Consider the following 19,176-nt stretch of genomic DNA (forward strand, 5'->3'; position numbering starts at 1 on the left):
ATTCATAACAAAAAACCTTAAATAAAAAAACCAACAAACCACAAACAGCAGAAATTAGTAAGACCTTACTATCTGTCCTACACTTACTGTGCATTTAATGGAATTTTTTTAAAATGTACCTTAGTAAAAGGAAAGACAGGTACATTCCAAAGATAAAACTTTACTACAACTTTCAGCTTGGGGTTAATGTTCAGTCCTTAAAAAAAAGTACTTTAACATGGAAACTCTGAGTCAGACTTACCAGCACAAAGAGCTCTACTATCATTAAAGAAAGATCCAGAGGCACACAGTGTACAAACTCAATATGCACAGCACAACTGAAGTGGAAAAAGCTCTTTAACAGGCAAAGTTCTGTCTGTTCCCTGTCCCTAAACCTGGACAAAGTGTCAATTTCTATTTTGAAAGATATTGCAAACCTGTTAAAACTAGTCCCAAATATATCCAACACTTACCACTGCCTAATCTCAGAAGCAGCACATCCTGAAGTCTCCTGTTCAAGTCTCTGAGCTCTTTCATTTCTGACACTAATGCCCCATATTCCTTTAGCTTTTTTGCCTGTTGCACAAGCTGTCTCCGAGTTCTCTCAAGTTCTTGCTGAATATGTCTCATTTCTTCTTGTTGCTGTTGGTAATTCCTCAGCAATTCTTCATAAAGAACCCGAGGAACCACAGCATCGTCCATGTTGTTAATGCCTTCCGAAGTCTCCATAAAGGTTTCCTCAGGGCTGGAATTACTACTGAGACTCATCCCATTTTGCTTTTCTAGACGAGCAACAACTGCTTCAATGCTTTTGTGTGTACCTTCACTTTGTTTCCTTCCGTCTTGTCTCTGTGTGTCACAATAATACATAACATTAGCAGAGCAGGAACACAACACTCAACAGGAACTAAAACTCCAGCATTTGCACAATTAAGACTGTTTGACACACACACAAAAAAGTGGAAAAAAAAATGAAACACGGTCTGCCTTGCAAAAGAAAAAAAAAAGTTTATCTGAAAACATGTTTGTCAACAGTCTCACCATAACTGAACTCTGTGTGTAAGAACAGCTAAGTGTATATGCAAACATTAGGACATGCTGGAGGCCTTTCTTGGTTGCATTTGCCCAAAGTGGGAGTGCAAGTGGAACGTACTTTGGGGAGACCTTTTCTATTTATAAAAAATGGATCTGGGCTTCCTTTTGAAAGTCTGGCCCTTCACGTTTAGAATACACACACTTTATATATTTTTTTTCTGATTATATTTAATAGAGAAAAGGTTTCAATTAAGTATTTTGTATGTTATCCAACACTGTTGGGTATTTAAAAAACAAACTGAAGTATTGTCTATACATTTCTTCACCAGTATAAATAAGAGCAGTTTTAAGGCATTAAAACAGGGGTTGACAGAAGCACACCATTTGAAGGTATTTTATGAACTGAGGTCTTGTCCTTTCAAAGATCCTCCAGACAAACTTTCACTGACTTTTACCACCCCTGTGCATGCACGCACACACAACTTCCTCGTGAAAATAAAGGAGTTATGCTTTTCAAAAGCACTGGGAAGGGAATTAGAATAATAAATTAAAGAGAATATACAATTTAGTCCCATCCCCTCAATCAAGAAATTCCCTATATATTAGTACTGCATTGCAGACATTTCATTTTCAGTGAACTTCTAAGTGGCAATTTACTTGTGCTCTTTCACGTAACAACCCAAACCATATACAATAAATGCATACTATTTTGTAAAGAGTCTGGGTGACAGCATTACCATTTATCAGTAAAGGCAAAAGGCACCCCTTTTTTTTCAACTGGCCAAATATAGGAAGAGTAGTTCAAATTTAAGTAACTGACAGGAAAACAAACCTAGCTTATGAGTTAAAGACAAGAAACTGATGCTATCAATTCCCATAACTTGTCCATGAGTAACATGGCAGACAATGAGATTATTCAATGTTATGCCTGTACCATGCATGATCTAAAAAATACTATCCCCCATAAATAAATGTACTAGCATGATTCCTGCAGCTAGATAACACGCGAAGCCACAAAGCAAGATCTCCCCCCGAGTAGACAGACTTTTAAATGAGAAATTACTTGAAAATAAAATAAAAAGGCACTGTTTTTGATATGTGGACCTGAGGGAACCATTGGCCTCTATATCAGAGGGATTCCGTTTTGTTAGTTTTTCTTCCAACCCAAACCTTTATTCAGGACTTTCATAGCACACTGTTCTATTTGAGACAAGCTCAGTACAAAAGGTTAAAAAATGCCACCCAAGAACAGCTGCTTAACAGCGATATAACTGGAGCAACCTTTAAAGTGCTCTGGGCCAAAGTGAAACAACATTGTTTCAAAAGTCTCTAACAGAAATTAAGTTATGCAGACTTGTACAAATAATGCTCAACTGCATGATCTGGATTTCTGAAAAGCCGATCTGTAAAGCAATTCAGAATTCTCATCCACAGCCGCTGTCCGCCAACTTGACCCAATTACATCAATACAGTATTTTAAAGGGATGGAAAGGCAGCCTGGAATTCTTCAACTATGACATGTGTGCATATGCCCCAAGCACTTCCACACAAACACAAAACACCGCCCCTCAAAAAAAAAAAAAAAAAAAAAAAACTTCAATACCTTACTGTGTCTAAGCTCCACATCTTCTTCCCCATAATCTGTAACCTCCCCAGCTTCTTCTATGTGATTGAGAGAGAGTTTGGGGATTTTAATTTTCTTCTGGATCACACTGTTTTCAAGGTCAGTTTTGTCTTCTAAAATGTATATTAAAAATAAAAATGTTGTTATGTTAATCAAAGTCTTCTTACTTCCCAATAGTGCATGATTTAGGCAAGACCAGTTAAAAAAAATTCCCATGCTTTACTCCCCTCAGTATTCAGTGGATCAAATTAATCCACTGTATAACTCCTCTGACACAATGGTGCTATACCTTAGCCATAATTTGGTGTAACTTGGTTATATACATGATTATGTATACTGAAAAAATTATTTTTAAAATGGCAAGTGTATGTGATAGTGATCAAATGCATTAATGAATAGCCATTCGTACTAAAATAAGAGTTAGAAAGATTTGATGCTGTAAATAATTCAACTCCCTAAGAACTACTTACATTTTTTAAATTACATTGATCACAATATCATATATCATTCATAAACTGCTATTGAGAGTTCATCTTGCTTAGGTCTAAAGTAAGTGTGAGTTTGGTAGTTTAACTGTAGGCCCTATTCCGCATTTGCCAATGGTACAAATCCAGCACATCGTCTGGCACATAACTGGCAGATTCTGCAATGCTCAGGAGAAGACCACAGCTGGAAAAACAGCAGGGCCAATTTGAGTGGCACTTGCAGAGAGCTATGTGCAGAGCCTGGCAGTAGTCACTGTATACCACTTCTATTTCTAGTTTATAGTACTAATCCCTTGATGTCAAAGCAGTGTTTCTCAACCAGCGGATTGCATGGTAGGTCTCAGCTGTGTACTGGATTCCTGACTGCACAGCGCGGAGGGGTCCAGGATGACCCGCCACCGAAGCCAAAAGGGTTGGAGCTGCTAGCTATTCCCAAGAGTCCAGGGCAGCTGCATGGTGGGAGTCCAGGATCAGGACTGCAGACCAGCCCTATGTGATGGAGTCTGGGGCTGCCATCTGGCCCCATGGGGTTGGTGTTTGTGCTAGGAATATGAAAGGTTAACCAGTGGGAGCTGAAGCAGTTCCCTGTCTGCCCCTGTCCAAGATGACCTGTGACAAAGTGGGGATTGTATTCACTCTGTTCACCTTGTTATGTTGCATGTGATTTCTACTGTCCTGTTGTAACCCTGTGTGTGTGCCTTAGTTTCCCTGGGCACCGCACCAATACCAGGGACGGGGGAGAGGTGTTACCACGTGACACATTTTGCCAGGAAGCCAGACAAAGGCTGGAGGAGAGACTGGTAGCAGGGCTGGGGAGGGCTTCTGAGTGGGTGAGTTAGTCTCGGTGGCTTGAGGTGTGGAGATGGGGGTGAGGACCCTTGGCTCTGAGCCCCCTCCTTCCCAAATGGACTGTACTGACTGCTTCTGGTTTCTGTGCTGACAAGTCTATTCTATACTGTATCCCTGGCTGAGAGTGACATCCAACTGCGGATGGGGATGCAGGACCCGGTGATGGGGCTCTGAAGGACCACAGGCAGAGGCTGCTCTGGCCAACTGGAGAAGCCCATGACTGTGGCAGGGTGGCCACTCCAGCCCAGCTATGGTGGGGGTGGAGGGATACCAATTGCCAATGTGGATACCAGTTAAACAATTAAATGGGATTCTACATCCCTAGTTAGTGCTGTTTGCTGACCTGACGAGTTCTAGAGTCCAAGGCAGCCGTTCAACGGAAGTACGGGGTCAGGGTAGTCAGCAGGTGTCACAAATTCTGGGAGCCTGGGTAGCTAGCCAGTTCTAATCCAGTGAAGCTGCATGGAAGTAGGGAGGGGCTGGAGCAGCTGCCCTGCCTCATGGGGTCTGGGTTCAGGGTTTGTTTCTGGGCTAATGTTGCCTTGCCTTGCCATCAACCAGTTAACACTTTATGGCCTACATCTGCTGCCCACATGTGTAGTAAGTTGAGAACTGCTGTGTTAGATAAACAAAACCCAGACAATAAAAATGTATTTATTCCTGAGACCCAGAGATTAGCCTATATAAACAGAGTGATTTTACTGTTAAACATTTTTTTCAATTTTGAAGTATTCTACCCAAGATCCTAAAATATGTATGTTACATAGTTATTCTTTGGGACAAACTACAGCCAAATCCTAGCTTGTCAAAAAGTGCTTTAGGAATTTTAAAAATTATTGCAAAACAAATAAAGTCTATTGGTCCTCAACATAAAGTCAGTTACGGAAAGGAAATACATTCAGATTCTTAAATCGTGTATTATACTTGTACATTGGAAGACTATGAATAAGAAAGCATTTTGAGCCCTATTATCCACCTGCAAAGCATGATCCATTAAATGTCCCATGAATATTTTTGAAAGTGCCAATGTGGATACCATTTGTGTGTCCTTAATTACATAGACTTTCACTTTTTCAAAATTAGCAGATCCCCACAGGATCCCCAAATTGTTAGTGCTGACAGTGCAGAAAAGGGGAACAAAGGTAAATCACAGTTTAATGAGGAGCAAGGCATTCATTAGAAACAGACAAATGCAATTTATTTTGCTGCAAATAGAAATGGATTTCTTGTAAGCAAATGGTGATACTACAGCCCAAGGCTATGTAAAGAAGATTCAACAACCAAGAGAACCTGAAATGAAATTCAGATGGTAGCAACAGATACCAAGACAGATGCAAGAAAAAGGGAAGAAGCAGCGCAAAAAAAATTGTAGGCCTTATTTACATCTCTCTCCATTGCCCAGTATATTTGAATGCCTATAACATTTTAAATGAAAGACTAACTGATAGGTTTGGAAAAATCATGTCCGAAAACTGTACAGAAGTAAAAGTAAAGTGGTCTATCCATCTTGTCAGAGAGTAGAAAGTTGGATAGACTTGTATAAGATTGAAGAAAAAGAGAGTTTCGAGTGGTAAGAAGAGAGGTGGAGGAGTACCGATTATCTCCTTGCAAGCAATTATCAAAAATTAAAATCAAAACAATTGTGAATCCAGTGTTGGTGAAAGATATTAGATTGAAAACTCTTGTGCAAAGTGTTATTTTTGTGTACTATAGGTATTGCATTAACAAACTGCAGAGCAAGTTCTTCTACAGTGCCTAGCAAATACATTTCAAACTAACCTGGAAGAGAGCCCTTTTCTGGAGCTGGAAAATAGAAAGCAGTCTTCACAGACCAATCAGATTCTTGGTCCAGGAACAAGACTAATGCAACCCATTCACTTCACCTAGGTTATGAAAGACATCTGATGTAATTTTCAGGTCACTACCAATCTGAGCCACATGTGACCTGGAGACACGGAGGTAAAATCTCCACTATGTTTCCACAAACAGTTTTTCACTGTCAATACGGTTCCTTTCAAATTCTGCAATTTGGTTTTCTACCTTTTGATTTTGGGGCCTGTCTTGTGAAAATTACTAGAGACTAGTCAGGTATGTTGAAGAAAATAACTCGCATTCTCCTACACCAAACTTTTGGAAATTATGGGAAGAAACAATGGAAGTATAATTTAAAGCAACAGTTAGGACATTTTAATTTATTCAGCTAGCCATAATTTATCTTATGCTCCACTAACTTGGCAGCTGCAGAACATATAATACCGTCTTACGGTTTGTAACTGGTAACAAAATAGGAATTTTACATCGATATGCCCCAGTCACATGTGGATCAGACTGGTAGTGATTAGAAAGTTATATATGATGACTTTAATAACCTATTAGGGATGTGAACCACTAGTCGGATAGTCAACACACAAGTCGACTAGTTGTTTCCTCCCCTCTTGCTGCCTGTATCAAGAAAGGGGTGCTTCAAAGCAGCAGTGCCTCATGGAGCTGGGGTGCTGCCGCTTTGAAATACCACACGCAGTCCAGAGCCAGCTGGGGAGTCCCCAGGGGTGTTGCTACACTTCAAAGCCGGAGGCATCCTTATCGACTAATTGAATGGTCGATCCAAATTGCATCAACTATTCAATTAGCCGATTATTCAAAATGTAACATCCCTATAACCTATGTAAAGTGAATTAATACAATTTATCCAGTGTTTTAGATTTGAATTGGCTTTTCATTTATTAAACAAACATGTTTATTCCACACTCTCTTTCTTACTTTTCTGTGGCCTCTGAAACAAAAAGCCTCATGTTCAAATTTGGGATAATGCAGAAATATTGGTTCCAGGCCCTGAGCAATGTAGGAAAGGGGCTTGACTTTGGGCCCCCTAAAGGGATGGGGCCTCAGGCAGCAGGTGCAAGGCAAAAGGGCAGTCAGTCCTCAGTTGCAGCCTGGTTCACATGGCATAAGGCTCTAACAGCAATTTAAAGGGCTCAAAGCCCTTCAAATCTCCAGACTTTGGGCAAGTGTGCACCCCCCCATTTCACTGTCAGAGGCCCAGACTGCCTCTCATGGTGTGCATACATGTCTTTGAAACAGTTCTCTTTTAGGATATGTCTAAACTACATCCCTCTTTCGAAAGAGGGGTGTAAATTAGGCAGATTGAAAGTGCAAATGCAGCGGGGATTTAAATATGTCTTGCTTCTAGACTCAGTTCTTTAGGAAAAAAAAAACAAAACCTTTTTCAAAAGATCCTGTACTCCTAAGGGTTTTTTTCCCCTGAAAGAACTGTGTCTAGATGGCACTTTCACTGTTGAAAAACCCTTTTTCGAAAAAGCGCTCAGATGCCATTATGCAAATGAAGCACAGGATATTTAAATCCCTGCTTCATTTGCACTTTCAATCTGCCTAATTTACTTTCAAAAGAGAAATGTAGTTTAGACATACCCTAAGACTCTAGTTTCACTACTCCTTTTGTTTGTTTGGATTCTATTCAGGTTCCTAAGACCTCAGTTCAATGCCAGCCTATGTCACCAAGGGTATGTCTACACTACCACCCTAGTTCGAACTAGGGTGGTAATGTAGGCAACCGGAGTTGCAAATGAAGCCCGGGATTTGAATTTCCCGGGCTTCATTTGCATAAAGCCGGGCGCCGCCATTTTTAAATGTCCGCTAGTGCGGACTCCGTGTCGCGTGTAGCCGCGCGGCACGGAGTCCGCACTAGCGGACATTTAAAAATGGCAGCGCCCGGCTTTATGCAAATGAAGCCCAGGAAATTCAAATCCCGGGCTTCATTTGCAACTCCGGTTGCCTACATTATCACCCTAGTTCGAACTAAGGTGGTAGTGTAGACATACGCCAAGGTATCTGCATTTGGCAGTGTTCTGCAAACTCAGATGGTGAGAGGGGAGGAAACAGATGCAGACTACTGTGTTGTGCTAGGTTAACCTGCACCGGGGACAGGTGCAGAAGAGGAATCTGGTATATAAGAGAATTTATTTTGCTTTTTCCCCAAGAAAAAGTACAATATGAACCAAAGTGGATGAACAAATATACATTCAATGGCCCAAGTCTAGCAAAAAGAATTAACAGCCCTGGGACAGTTATGGCTCGAAGATTTTCTTTGTAATTACAATGTGGCTCACATGCCCAAAATTTGTCCTCAATCATTTAAACTCTATGCTACATGTGAAAAATTGGTCTGCTGCCTTTGGTGTTTATTGTTATACACTTGAAATTCTGTAATCCGGGTGTCTCTCATACAGAAACACCTATGGTTCTGACGCTGGTAGGGAAAGGAGGAAGCAACTCTGCCTGCTTCTACTCCCTCTGCCCATCAGCTGGGAGAATGGCAGTACAGGCAGTCCCCGGGTTACATGGATCCGACTTACATCAGATCCCTACTTACAAACGGGGTGAGGCAACCCCGCACTAGCTGCTTCCCCCCAGCAGACCAGGGAGACGCAAAGCTAGCACCCCTCCCAGCAGACCAGGGAGACGTGGAGCGGCTTTTCTCAGCAGACACCTCAGCTTGAGAATAAAGGACTGAGGGAAGTGAGGTGTGGGAGAATAAAACTGAGCTCTGGAGAAATGCTTGGCTAGAGTTTCCCCTATAATATGTACCAGTTCCGACTTACAGACAAATTCAACTTAAGAACAAACCTACAGTCCCTATCTTGTACATAACCCGGGGACTGCCTGTACAGCAAAGTGCTGGTCTGAAAGCTTTTTCCCCGCTGCTCCCATAGAGGTATGGGGGCAGTGCTTGGGAGCTATATATACCCCCTGGGAGCAGGATGCCAGGTAAGCTCCCCACCTCCATCCCTCTCACTCCCAGACCCCACACCTCTATTCCCCTCATGCACCCACCCTCTGTGCCTCCATCCCAGCACGCTCCTGGACCCTTTCTCCCAAAACCTGCACCCATCCACCTTCCCTCCCTCTCTCCCAGACACTGCATTCCCCACCTCCCACTCCCTTTATTATGGTCAACACCCATGATCTGGAAAATTCCATAATCAAACACAGCATATTTCCCAAGACTGCCAGATTAAAGAGTTTCAAGTGTATTTTCAATTCGTTATTTATATTAAAACACCTACAGAATAAACCCTTCACCAATATGGACACATACACACTCTGGAGGAGAATCACCACTAACTGGGCAGATGTAGCAGAGTGGACTGGCTCAGGGTGGGCCACAAGCCTGCACAGTACTGTAGGCTTTGGCCTTGTAAAAAAATGGTATTCTTGGCAAGTACTTCTCTGAGGGAGCAGGCAATAGTCACATGACCAGCCAAGTATATAAAGGAAACCTGTGACCTAATAGACCCACACTCAAAACACTAGAAATGCTGTGGTAGTTACTCCATGAGGAGAGGAGACCTGGAGAGTGGCTTTCTGACAAGGAAGGTGGGAAAGCTTAAATACAAAAGGAGTATGAAGGAGACCAAGCAAGAGCAGTGCTTGAAGTATTCCTGGGAAAACGTTTTGGATTGTCATCTGGCTGGCCAGCCATGGCACTGTAGTCCCAGGACTGGTGATACACAGTATAGGAGGGACATGGTTATGAGGGAGCAAGCACTATTATTTAACTTACTGAAGAGCATGCCTATGCTTTACAATACAAATAGACTACGCAATCCCTTCCCCAGCCACACACACACCTTTGCAAACGTATTTCAGACATGACAAAAAGGTGAATCATAGTCTAGGGATGTCAATTAGTTAACTAGACAATTAACCAACACACACAGGCTTACTGGTTAATCTAGTAAACTATTCACATTCCTCCCCACCTTGGGACAGGGGGAAAGCAGGAGCTGGTGCTGGGGAAGCCAGTTCCCCCCAGCACCATCTCCGGGGTTCTGCTTGCCCGTCCGCTCTCCCTCCCCCCACACCTCTCCCACCCCCGCTTCCTCTATCCGAGGCAGGGACTGTTGTCACCAAGCAGCCCCTGCTCACAGTGGCCAGGGCTGGCCACAGGCAGTAGTCCCCTGTCCGTGGCCAGCCCAGGGCTGGCCACCACAAACAGAGACAACTCCAGCACCAGCCCCTAGCCGCCGCAGACAGGGGCTGCTGGACTCAGCGCAATCTGGGACTAAGCAGTCCCAGCCAGTGCTGATCGCTGAGTCTCTGCATTTTAATGTAGTAAGAGCCCAGAGGTCTTATTACACTGAAAATGCAGAGCCGCAGCATGGGTCTCGAAAGAGCCTGCACAAACCACAACTGTTCATTCCCGGCTGGAGCCGGTTCCTGGAGCTACAGCAGCACTTATCAACTAATCGTACAGTCGATACAAACTGTATCAACTATACGATTAGCCAGATAATTACATTTTAACATCCTTAGAATGGACTACAGAAACTGAGTCTCTTCCTTCTCTAATTTGTGGGTCTGAAATCCTACATCAAGGTTGGATCACCTTTATTAACTTTAACAATAAAAAAAAGCTGACAGATTTTGGGGTCTGACCCTGTTTCCACTAACCACCAAAATTCTCCAATTCAGTGAATAGGAGTAGGTCTCAAGAATCAATCTTATGTTTGAATGCACAAGTTTTGATTAGTGAATCATGACTTTGGTATTTCATGATTTGACCTGGATAATGATCTACAGCAGAAACTAGGGATATAAAATCCCATTTAATTGGTTAACTGGTTAAACATAATGTTTAACTGATTAAAGGGAGGGTGGGGAGGCTGGCGCTCACCCATCCTTCTGTGGACAAGGGCTGTTTGGGCTGCACTTGTCTGAGCTGTGGGGTTGGGACGGGCCCAACATGGACAGAGACTGCTCCGGTCAGCCAATTGGAGCAGCAACTACCTGCGGGTCTTTACAGCAACAGTTAGCATTAAAATGAAAATTCCTCTTTAAAAAGTGCATTTTAAAACCACACACAATAAGAACTACTAGGTTGCAAAAGCACTCAATAACAGACTTTGCTATGGTTTGGCTGCTTGCCTGCCTGGGGCTCTAATGACCACAAAAGGCCACAAAGTAATGGAAATGCTACATTTCAGCCACACCACAAGGCCAGGATCTAGAGACCCACCTTAAAGGGAGTCTCCCCAGTCACCTACTCATCACAGAGACCCTCAAGGCAAGAGGAGTGGACTTCATCTGTACGCAGATTTACATACAGTGGGAACCCATTTGGAAAAGCAGTAGCAGTGTTGATTCATATTACATTAACATTTTAAAAGAAAATAATTTAGACACTATTTTTTCTTAAATACTTCAGTGGCAGGAAGGCAACATTCTGGAGAAGTGCCTTTAAACAAGAGCGAAGTGTTTTTCAGTTGGCTTAGGATAACAAAAACATCTTCAAACTCCCAGTGCATCAGTTAACTGGTTAAATGGACAAGAGCAGCCCCTGTCTATGAGGGACCCCTTGGGCTGCTGGAACAGTCCCTCCCCCGACCTACAGCAGGAGGGGAGCTGCTCCAGGCTCCACTGGTTTTCAGTTAACTGGAACTGGTAAGCATTACCAGTTTAGGGTGATGCTTACTGGTTAATCAGGTAAAGAATTAACCTTTCACCTCCCTACTTCAAACTTCTGTTTCTTTCTTTCTTTTATGTTCCTATAAAATTGGTAGATGCTTTTAATTGTTAAATGTTGTAATTAATTACAGTCCATCTCATTAAACCCTCACAATAAATAATTTTAATATAAATTTTAATACAATATTTCAAGCACAACTGTGTATGGTATGAGAGAGACTTAATTACCGTTCAGTGTTACTGAAAGTGACCTAAACTACTGTTTATAAAAAATTAACTTTTAAAAGTTAATATTGGGGCAGGGCTAGAGAAAACCGACTTTGATGCCAAATTCTAATCTGTGTTCAAATCAGAGTGTGTGGCCAAGAGATACCTACACCAATGAAAGTGTGACAATGAATTCTATACAAGCCTGTGGGTTACACGGAAAGGTTTACAAAAAAAATGTATGCACCAATCTTCACAATTCCTGAATATTGCACAAAAAAGAAATGCACTAAGTAGCAACAATCATAACAATGAAATAGGAGTTACAAGTCAACTTTGTATGCACCACTTTCCTGACCAACAATCTACATTATAAGTGCATCTCAGCATCTAGTCTTACATATTTTCAATCTCTGTACTCCTTGTTCAAATATCTTCCTTCCGGTTAGCTACTCCCCTCAGAATTCCTCACCTGTATGTCCAAAACAAACAAGCCTTTCTCAATTTCTCAGCCCCTGTCCACTCTGCCCCCACTCAGAACTCCAAGTGTCATTTAATTAAGAACACAGTTATTCTCAGGGCTGTCATGCTGTGAAAACATGAATGGAAGTTTTCAATGTCCTTGAAACGAAGCAAAACATTTCATCATGAGAGTTAAAGGAGGCCTTAAAAGTCATCTACAATGAGTTAAACTTGACAGGTATCTTAGTAGGGGGCAGAGCCTAAGACATCCTCAATGGGCAAGGACAAGAGTGAAGAAACAAATTCGGATGAGTACAGAGCTATTTATTGCAGCCACGGAAAGCATATTTCCAACTAGAAGATATTTTCTTTAAATCTGATAGACCGTAGCCTGAGGTAATAAACAGTGAGATCTCTGTGTTTCTAAACAGTTTTTCTTTTAGGCCAGTATATGGTCACCATTTCATAAGCAGGAAGGACCCTCCATTTAATTATCAAAGGACCAATGAATTGTTTGGTACAGGATGTATGTAACCAATGGCAGAATTAGTCTATAAATATTCTGGATGTATATGAAGACACTATGCACTACAGGTGGTTATTTCAGGGGGGAAAAAGGATGAAAGGAGTAATTCTGAGAAAGAGATCAAAAAGAAAAGTCTAGTATAGGAATATAAGCATAAGTTTATTGGATAGTTGAGTAGTGACTCGACTAGTTGCTTCCCCTCCTCCCCCCATTGCTGCCTCTGGCAGCGAGACAGGGAGCAGGAGCTAGTGCTAGGGGAGCTGGCTTAAAAGCCAGCTAGTTCTTCATATATTTAAAAGGCTGAAGCACAGTGGGGGACCAGGCGCAAGCCGGGATAGCTAATTCTTGGCTCGCGCCTGGTCCCCTTCCCCCCGCCACTGCAATTCAGCATAAGGTCTCTTAATACATTTAAAAGGCAGAGCTGCAGTGGAGTTAGCTCTCAGGGCCGGGAGCTAATTCTACTTTCCCCTGCTAATTCTAATTCCAGTTTCCCCTGCTAATCGACTAATTGACTAGTCAATGGAAATTCCATTGACTAGTTGATTAAAGGCAATTTAACATCCTTAGTCTAATAGTGGATCATTATATGAAGAAGCACCAACACTTTATAAAAAAATGAAGTACAAGATGTCACTGTTACCTAAAATTCTTGCAATTTCAATTAGAATTAGATACACTATTAGAATCCCATTACAAAGTGTGAGGCAGTGTTCCTATATGCTGTTGAATGGCAACCACTTTTCATTCTAATGGTGAATGAAACAATTCTTCTAGTTTAACAGTTGCCTGTTAACTTCAAGGGCAGGTCTACACTTACCAGGAGACTGATGCTATGGCGATAGATCCCCTACAGATCAATTTAGCGGGTAACCTGCTAAATCAACTGCTGATTGTGCTCTCATTGACTATGGTTCCCCACTGGAGCAAGAAGAAAAAGGGGAGTCAAAAGGCGAGTTTATCCTGTCGACCCCCCTCTAGTGGAGACCCTGCTGCAATTCAATCTAAGATACATCAACTCCGGCTATGCTATTCATACAGAATGAGTTGTGTACCTTAGGTTGACATTGCCCCCTAGTGCAGACCTGCCCTAAATCTTGATATTGTCATAACTACTGCTATAGGCTGCTTTCCAATGCTCAGTTTTCTGTAAATTCAGTCTCTGGGTCTGAAACACTATCTTCGGCCTCCAGCCATATATAACTTTTTTAAAAAAGTTTAAGGAAAATCTTTTTAGCTGTTTAATTACTGAAGTGTTTAAAAGATGACTTAGTGTTTCTCTGTCCCCATCCACATAAAAGCTATAACAACGGCGATCCTTTTGAGCATGCTCACAACATTTTCTTTTTTTTGTTGTTTTTTTTCCAGCAGGGCCAATTTTCACATAACATTTTTGTCAGCTGTATCCTGTGTGTGGCAATAGTACTGACCCTTCTAGTACACTGTGACCCAGCATGGCCTCATAGGTCTAAAGACTGTTGCTGGAATACTTAAGAAGGGAGATTATAAACATAGGATTGAAATGGTGTGGGTTTTGGACCTGAACATATAGTCACTCCTATGCGGAGTCGCATGGAAGTCGCAAGCCACTTATTAAGATGCCTAAATAAGGAGTTGGGAACAAGGTTTGAAAACGATGCCCAAAGCTTTATTAGTAACTCTGGAAAGGAAAAACGTGTTTCAACTCAAAAAAAATCAAATGTGTGTCGTTCTTAATGCGCACACACATTGACAATTTATTTTCTCCACCTACCATTAATTTTTTATTTTTAAGAGGCAAGGAAACAAATGCCAAGTTTCTCAGAACATCATTGATTCACCATTGCACAGATAGGGCTTGATGGTGAAAGCACATATAAACAGGTATGATTTTATTCACTTGAATAATCCTGTTAATTCCATGTATGCAAATTAGCACTACTAAAATTGTGTAGAATATTCTCTGTACATGCTCAGAAGTGAGCACACACTTTAAAAAAACCTATTTTTAAAATTTAATATGTGAACAATAGCCCTGATTCTACACACTGATCTAGATGGGAGGATCTTTGCATCCATGCAAAACCCCAAGTAAGCCCTTGGTGCTCTGTATGGTGCAGGCCCAGCTGCTTGGCTCTGACTAAAGGATTAAGGCCTACATATATTTGGTATATATTTTATATGTATATATATGCCTGTCAAGATGACACTTAAGTTTACATACAACACTAGTTAAACTAATAGAGAGCTCTGGAAATCTAAGCAGTGATTGGGGGATTCTAGATAAATATGAATTATTATTACTGATTTGTAAATGAGTAACAACTCCAATATTCTATTTGCGTGCTATGAGACTTCAGTCCTGAAACTATATGCCAACAAAAACATTTTAGAGACTATTTCCTAACTCTACAATTTGCCATAAAGTAGCTGATTTTCATGCTAACTTGCTGATAATACTATCTGTGCCAAAGCTGATTTAGTAGCTACAAATCCAAATTCTGCTATTTCCAAGATTTCTAAGTACAAGCTCAATTCCTCTCCTCAGCTACTAAAAGCTACTTGGAATAATAAAACAAGCATTTATACTAGAAAGAGAGATCAGAAGAAGACAGTTTCAAGAATAAAATAATCATTCTCTTCCTGCAGTGTGTAACTGTTTCAGTTGCAGAAAGACTTTTTACAGAAAAATTCAGAGTTCATGATATCTTCCATGCACATAACGTAGCACTTAATATCTGATTCTTCTCTCATATAGTTAATGAGTACACCAATACTTCCTGTTCACAGGATAAATAAATATATAACAGAAACCCTCATACTTCAGAACATAAGCCAACAAAAACTACTATGAAAAAACTTGCTCTCCTCCACAATGAAGCTTCTTACACCTTTCTCTGAAGAGTCTGTAGCTAGTCACAATTAAGAAGATCTATCCTGTAAAAGATGGACCACTTCCCTGACTGGAATTGGCAGTTCCTGGATTCTAGTGAAACTGTTTTTGAACATTGTCAACGCAATGACTTCAGTATAGTTACTTCTGATTTATACTTGTTTGAGAGGGGATCTAGGCTCTACCTTCTCAAAACTCGACATAAATGCTGAAATGGTATGAGTTATCATTTTCATTTTATAGCTGGGAAAACTGGCACATAGGTTAAATGACTTGCCTAAGTTCTTGTAAGGGTGATCACTTTTGTATGGCAGCACTCTGTCAAACAGAACTTGTCCAATGACTAAATTCCTGTATAATATCTGTTTAAACGAACATTGTTATGATTGTTTTGTTTCTGATTGATACTTGGCAAAGATTCATAAACTTTTTAAAAAATATTTACTAAATAAAGTACTTTAAAAATGACTTGCCTAAGTGTCAAAATCAGGATTAGAACTCAGGATGATCTTGCTCCTATTTCAACACTCATTCCACTAGACACACTGTCATGTTCACTGGACTCATTAAAGGCAGACTGCAAAACTCTAGAGTCCTTTAAAAATAAATTTGCTTCATAATATACAACTTGGCAGGCTCGCGAAGACACTGACATAGTGATGTGAATATTTTAAATAAATCATCTCACATTTAAATGCAAATAAGCTTGAGGCAGCAAATACCAAGTTATACATGGCCTTGATCCCTCACTCTCCTGCACCCTGTGAAGTTGTTTACACCAAAACAGAGTGGATGTAAAACGTTACCATTCTAGTAGAACAGTACACCCACTTGTTAGGTGTAAATGACGCCCAGGTGCAGAGTAAGAGAAACAGGCACTGTGTGTATATGCAGGGAGGAGTCCTGTGGCACCTTATAGACTAACTGAAGTGTAGGAGCATAAGCTTTCGTGGGCAAAGACCCACTTCCTCAGATGCTCCTACACTTCAGTTAGTCTATAAGGTGCCACAGGACTCCTCGCGGCTTTTGCAGATTCAGACTAGCACGACTACCCCTGTGATACTTGTGTGTATATGGAAGCCTAACCGTTTTGTAACAGAACAGAGGGGAGTTTCTTATTTCATTCTTGTCAGGGGCAGTGTTTTAATTTTCATATGTTACATGCTAGTTGATTTAAAAAAAAAAAAGTTCCGGATGTGCTAGGCTACAAAGTTGCCAAGCGGCGACTTCACAGCACAGAAGGTCAAGCGCACGGCAGGGAAGCCGCCTGGCCGGAGGAGATACAAATCCACAGGAGCGATACAAATGCAGTGGGGGCGGCCGCTGCAGGACAGGGGCGACCCCGCCAGCACCGCGGGGCCGGGCCAGCGGCAAACCCTCCGGTGACGAATTTTCCCTCGCCAAGAAACGACATTGCGCAGGAGGAGGAGGAGGAGGAGGTGGGACTCCCTTCGGCCCCGCGCCGCAGGCAGAGGGGGATGCGCCTACCTGCCCGCCCATCCCCTCCCCTCGCCTGCGGGGGAGGGCGAGAGGAGCAAGGGGCAGCGTTGGGAAGAGGGGGCGCCCCCCCCACTCCCAGGTGCGCTGCACCCGCCACCTCAGCGCCCGGCGGCGGGGAGCGCCCCCCCCCACACCGACCCCGCTCCCTCCACCCCACACCAGCCCCCTCCGCGCTGAGGAGCATGGGGGGGGGCTACTTCTGCTCTCCCCCCCCCCGTGGGAGCATTTTCTTTTTAACTGGTCCGGCCTTCCACCCCCCCCCTCCCCTCACGGAGCGCGGCGGCCCCTCCCCCCGCCCGGCCTCACCTGCCAGCGCCAGGATCTGGGCCTTGTGCAGCAGCAGGCGGTCGCCCCACTCGCCGGGGCTCTCGTCCTCGTCCTCCGCCTCGCGCGGGCTGCGATACACCGTGTAGACCTTCTGGTTGTCGAAGTCCAGGCGGGACGTGGGGCTGAAGTCCCGCACGCACGAGACGGGCAGCGCATAGCAGACGTTGTCCTCCAGGAACCGCACAAAGGCGTACATGGCGCGCGGGGCGGCCGGGGGGGAGGGGGCGAGAGAGGAGGAGGGGGGGGGGAGGCAGCGGCGGCGGCGCCGGGCCCCTCGCTGCCTGCTCTGTTATTGTTCCTGGAAGCGGCGCCTCGGCGCTCGGCTGAGCGCGCCTTGGGCGCGGGGTCCGGGCTCCGGGCAGACCGGAGCAATCCAACGCCGAGCGGAGGCGCGCGGCGCGGCGCGAGCCCGGCCCCCCCCTTCCCCGGGCGCTGCCAGCCTCGCGGCGGGCCAGGGGAGCCCCGGGCTCGGGGGAGTGCCCGTCCACGCGCCAGCGCAGCCAGGCACGCGCCGCGTGGCTCCCGCTGCTGGCCCGTCGCTCCCCCGCCTGCGCACCTGTCCCCGACCCACAGAAGAGCTGGGGGGGGGTCTCCCAAAAGCTTGTCTCCCGCGCCAATAGCAGGGGGGGCATCACGATGGAACCTGCCCCAGCTGGGCTCTGAGACTGTCAGGGCCCGTGTGTGTTACACTGGGATGGGGTGGGTTCCCCCTCCCCCGAGCGCCTGATGCCATCAACTTTTGCTAGTCTTTGGGTGCCCAAGAACGACTTGATTGTAAAGTTACATAAACGGCTTCCCCCTCGTTGTCTGCCTTTGCACTGGCTGCCTTCGCGTGTCAGCTGCTTTTCTCTGGGTGGCGGCCCCATGGACATTAAGAGAGAGCTGCTGTAAAACAAACCCAAGGAAATGTTTCCCGTCAACCTGTGAAACTCCTTGCCAGAGGATGTTGTGAAGACCAGGGCTTTTAACGGGGTTCAGAAAAGAGCAAGTTAAATTCATGGAGGATAGGTCCATCAATGACGTATTAGGATGGGTAGGAATGGTGTCCCTAGCCTCTGTTTGCTAGAGATTGGAAATGGATGGTAAGAGAAGGATCACTTGGGGTACGTCTAGACTACAGGCTTTTGTCGACAAATACTGGTGACAAAGCTTCTGTCGACAAAGAGCATCTAGACTGCATCTAGTTCTGTCGACAAAGCAAGCCGCTTTGTCGACATGAGAGTGTGGACGCAAAGGACAGTGGAGGTGCAATAACGCCTTCTGTCGACAGAACTCTGTCGACAAAAGGCGTTATTGTAGCAAGAGGTTTACAGCCATCGACAAAACTGCTGAGTTCTGTCGACAGAACTCAGCGGCAGTGTAGACAAAGGTATAGTTTGTCAACAAAAGTGGACTTTTGTCGACAAAACCCTGTAGTCTAGACACACTGTTGGTTATTACCTGTTCTGTTCACTCCCTCTGGGGCATCTGGCATTGACCACTATCAGGAAAGAGGGATACTGGGCTAGATGGACCTTTGGTCTGACCCAGTATGACCATTCTTATAATCTCAAAGCTAAGCATAATTATCTCTACGTGGAATCCGGGACAGTTAGACTGTTTGAATATCAAGCCTTTAAACCTAGGATCTAACTTAAGGAATTTACTTATGTTATATACCTTCCCTTTTGCAAGTCATCTAGCCCAGGGAAATGGGCCAGTGGGAGAGGGTTTTTTCTTCCATCTCCTGGAAGAATGGGGCCTTGCTGAGTACAGCTGAAAAACATCCTGCTGCCTTGGGTCAAAATGATTTGACTGTGTACCTATGCAGAGCATGAACTAAGAGCAT

The 19,176-nt window shown here is 43.7% G+C and overlaps 1 protein-coding gene across 5 annotated transcripts in view; it reads right to left on the reverse strand.

The window, feature by feature from the left end:
* BEND5 (BEN domain containing 5) overlaps positions 1–19,176 on the reverse strand; it is a 1,533,100-nt gene that overhangs the window by 581,698 nt on the left and 932,226 nt on the right. The window contains exons 1-3 of one of the 5 annotated variants that reach the window (XM_075935946.1): positions 17,328–17,791; positions 2,618–2,751; positions 453–828 (exon numbers count right to left, since the gene is read on the reverse strand). The exons of 2 other annotated variants lie outside the window; for them this stretch is intronic. In XM_075935946.1, the coding sequence (XP_075792061.1) occupies positions 453–828; positions 2,618–2,751; positions 17,328–17,544 (727 nt within the window). In that variant the 5' untranslated portion in view covers positions 17,545–17,791. Of the gene's footprint in view, positions 1–452; positions 829–2,617; positions 2,752–17,327; positions 17,802–19,176 lie in introns of those variants that run through there. 2 more of the 5 variants (XM_075935947.1, XM_075935949.1) reach the window with 2 other exon arrangements.

Source organism: Pelodiscus sinensis, chromosome 9 (genome assembly GCF_049634645.1).
Source record: "Pelodiscus sinensis isolate JC-2024 chromosome 9, ASM4963464v1, whole genome shotgun sequence".
NCBI classification, from domain to species: domain Eukaryota; kingdom Metazoa; phylum Chordata; order Testudines; family Trionychidae; genus Pelodiscus; species Pelodiscus sinensis.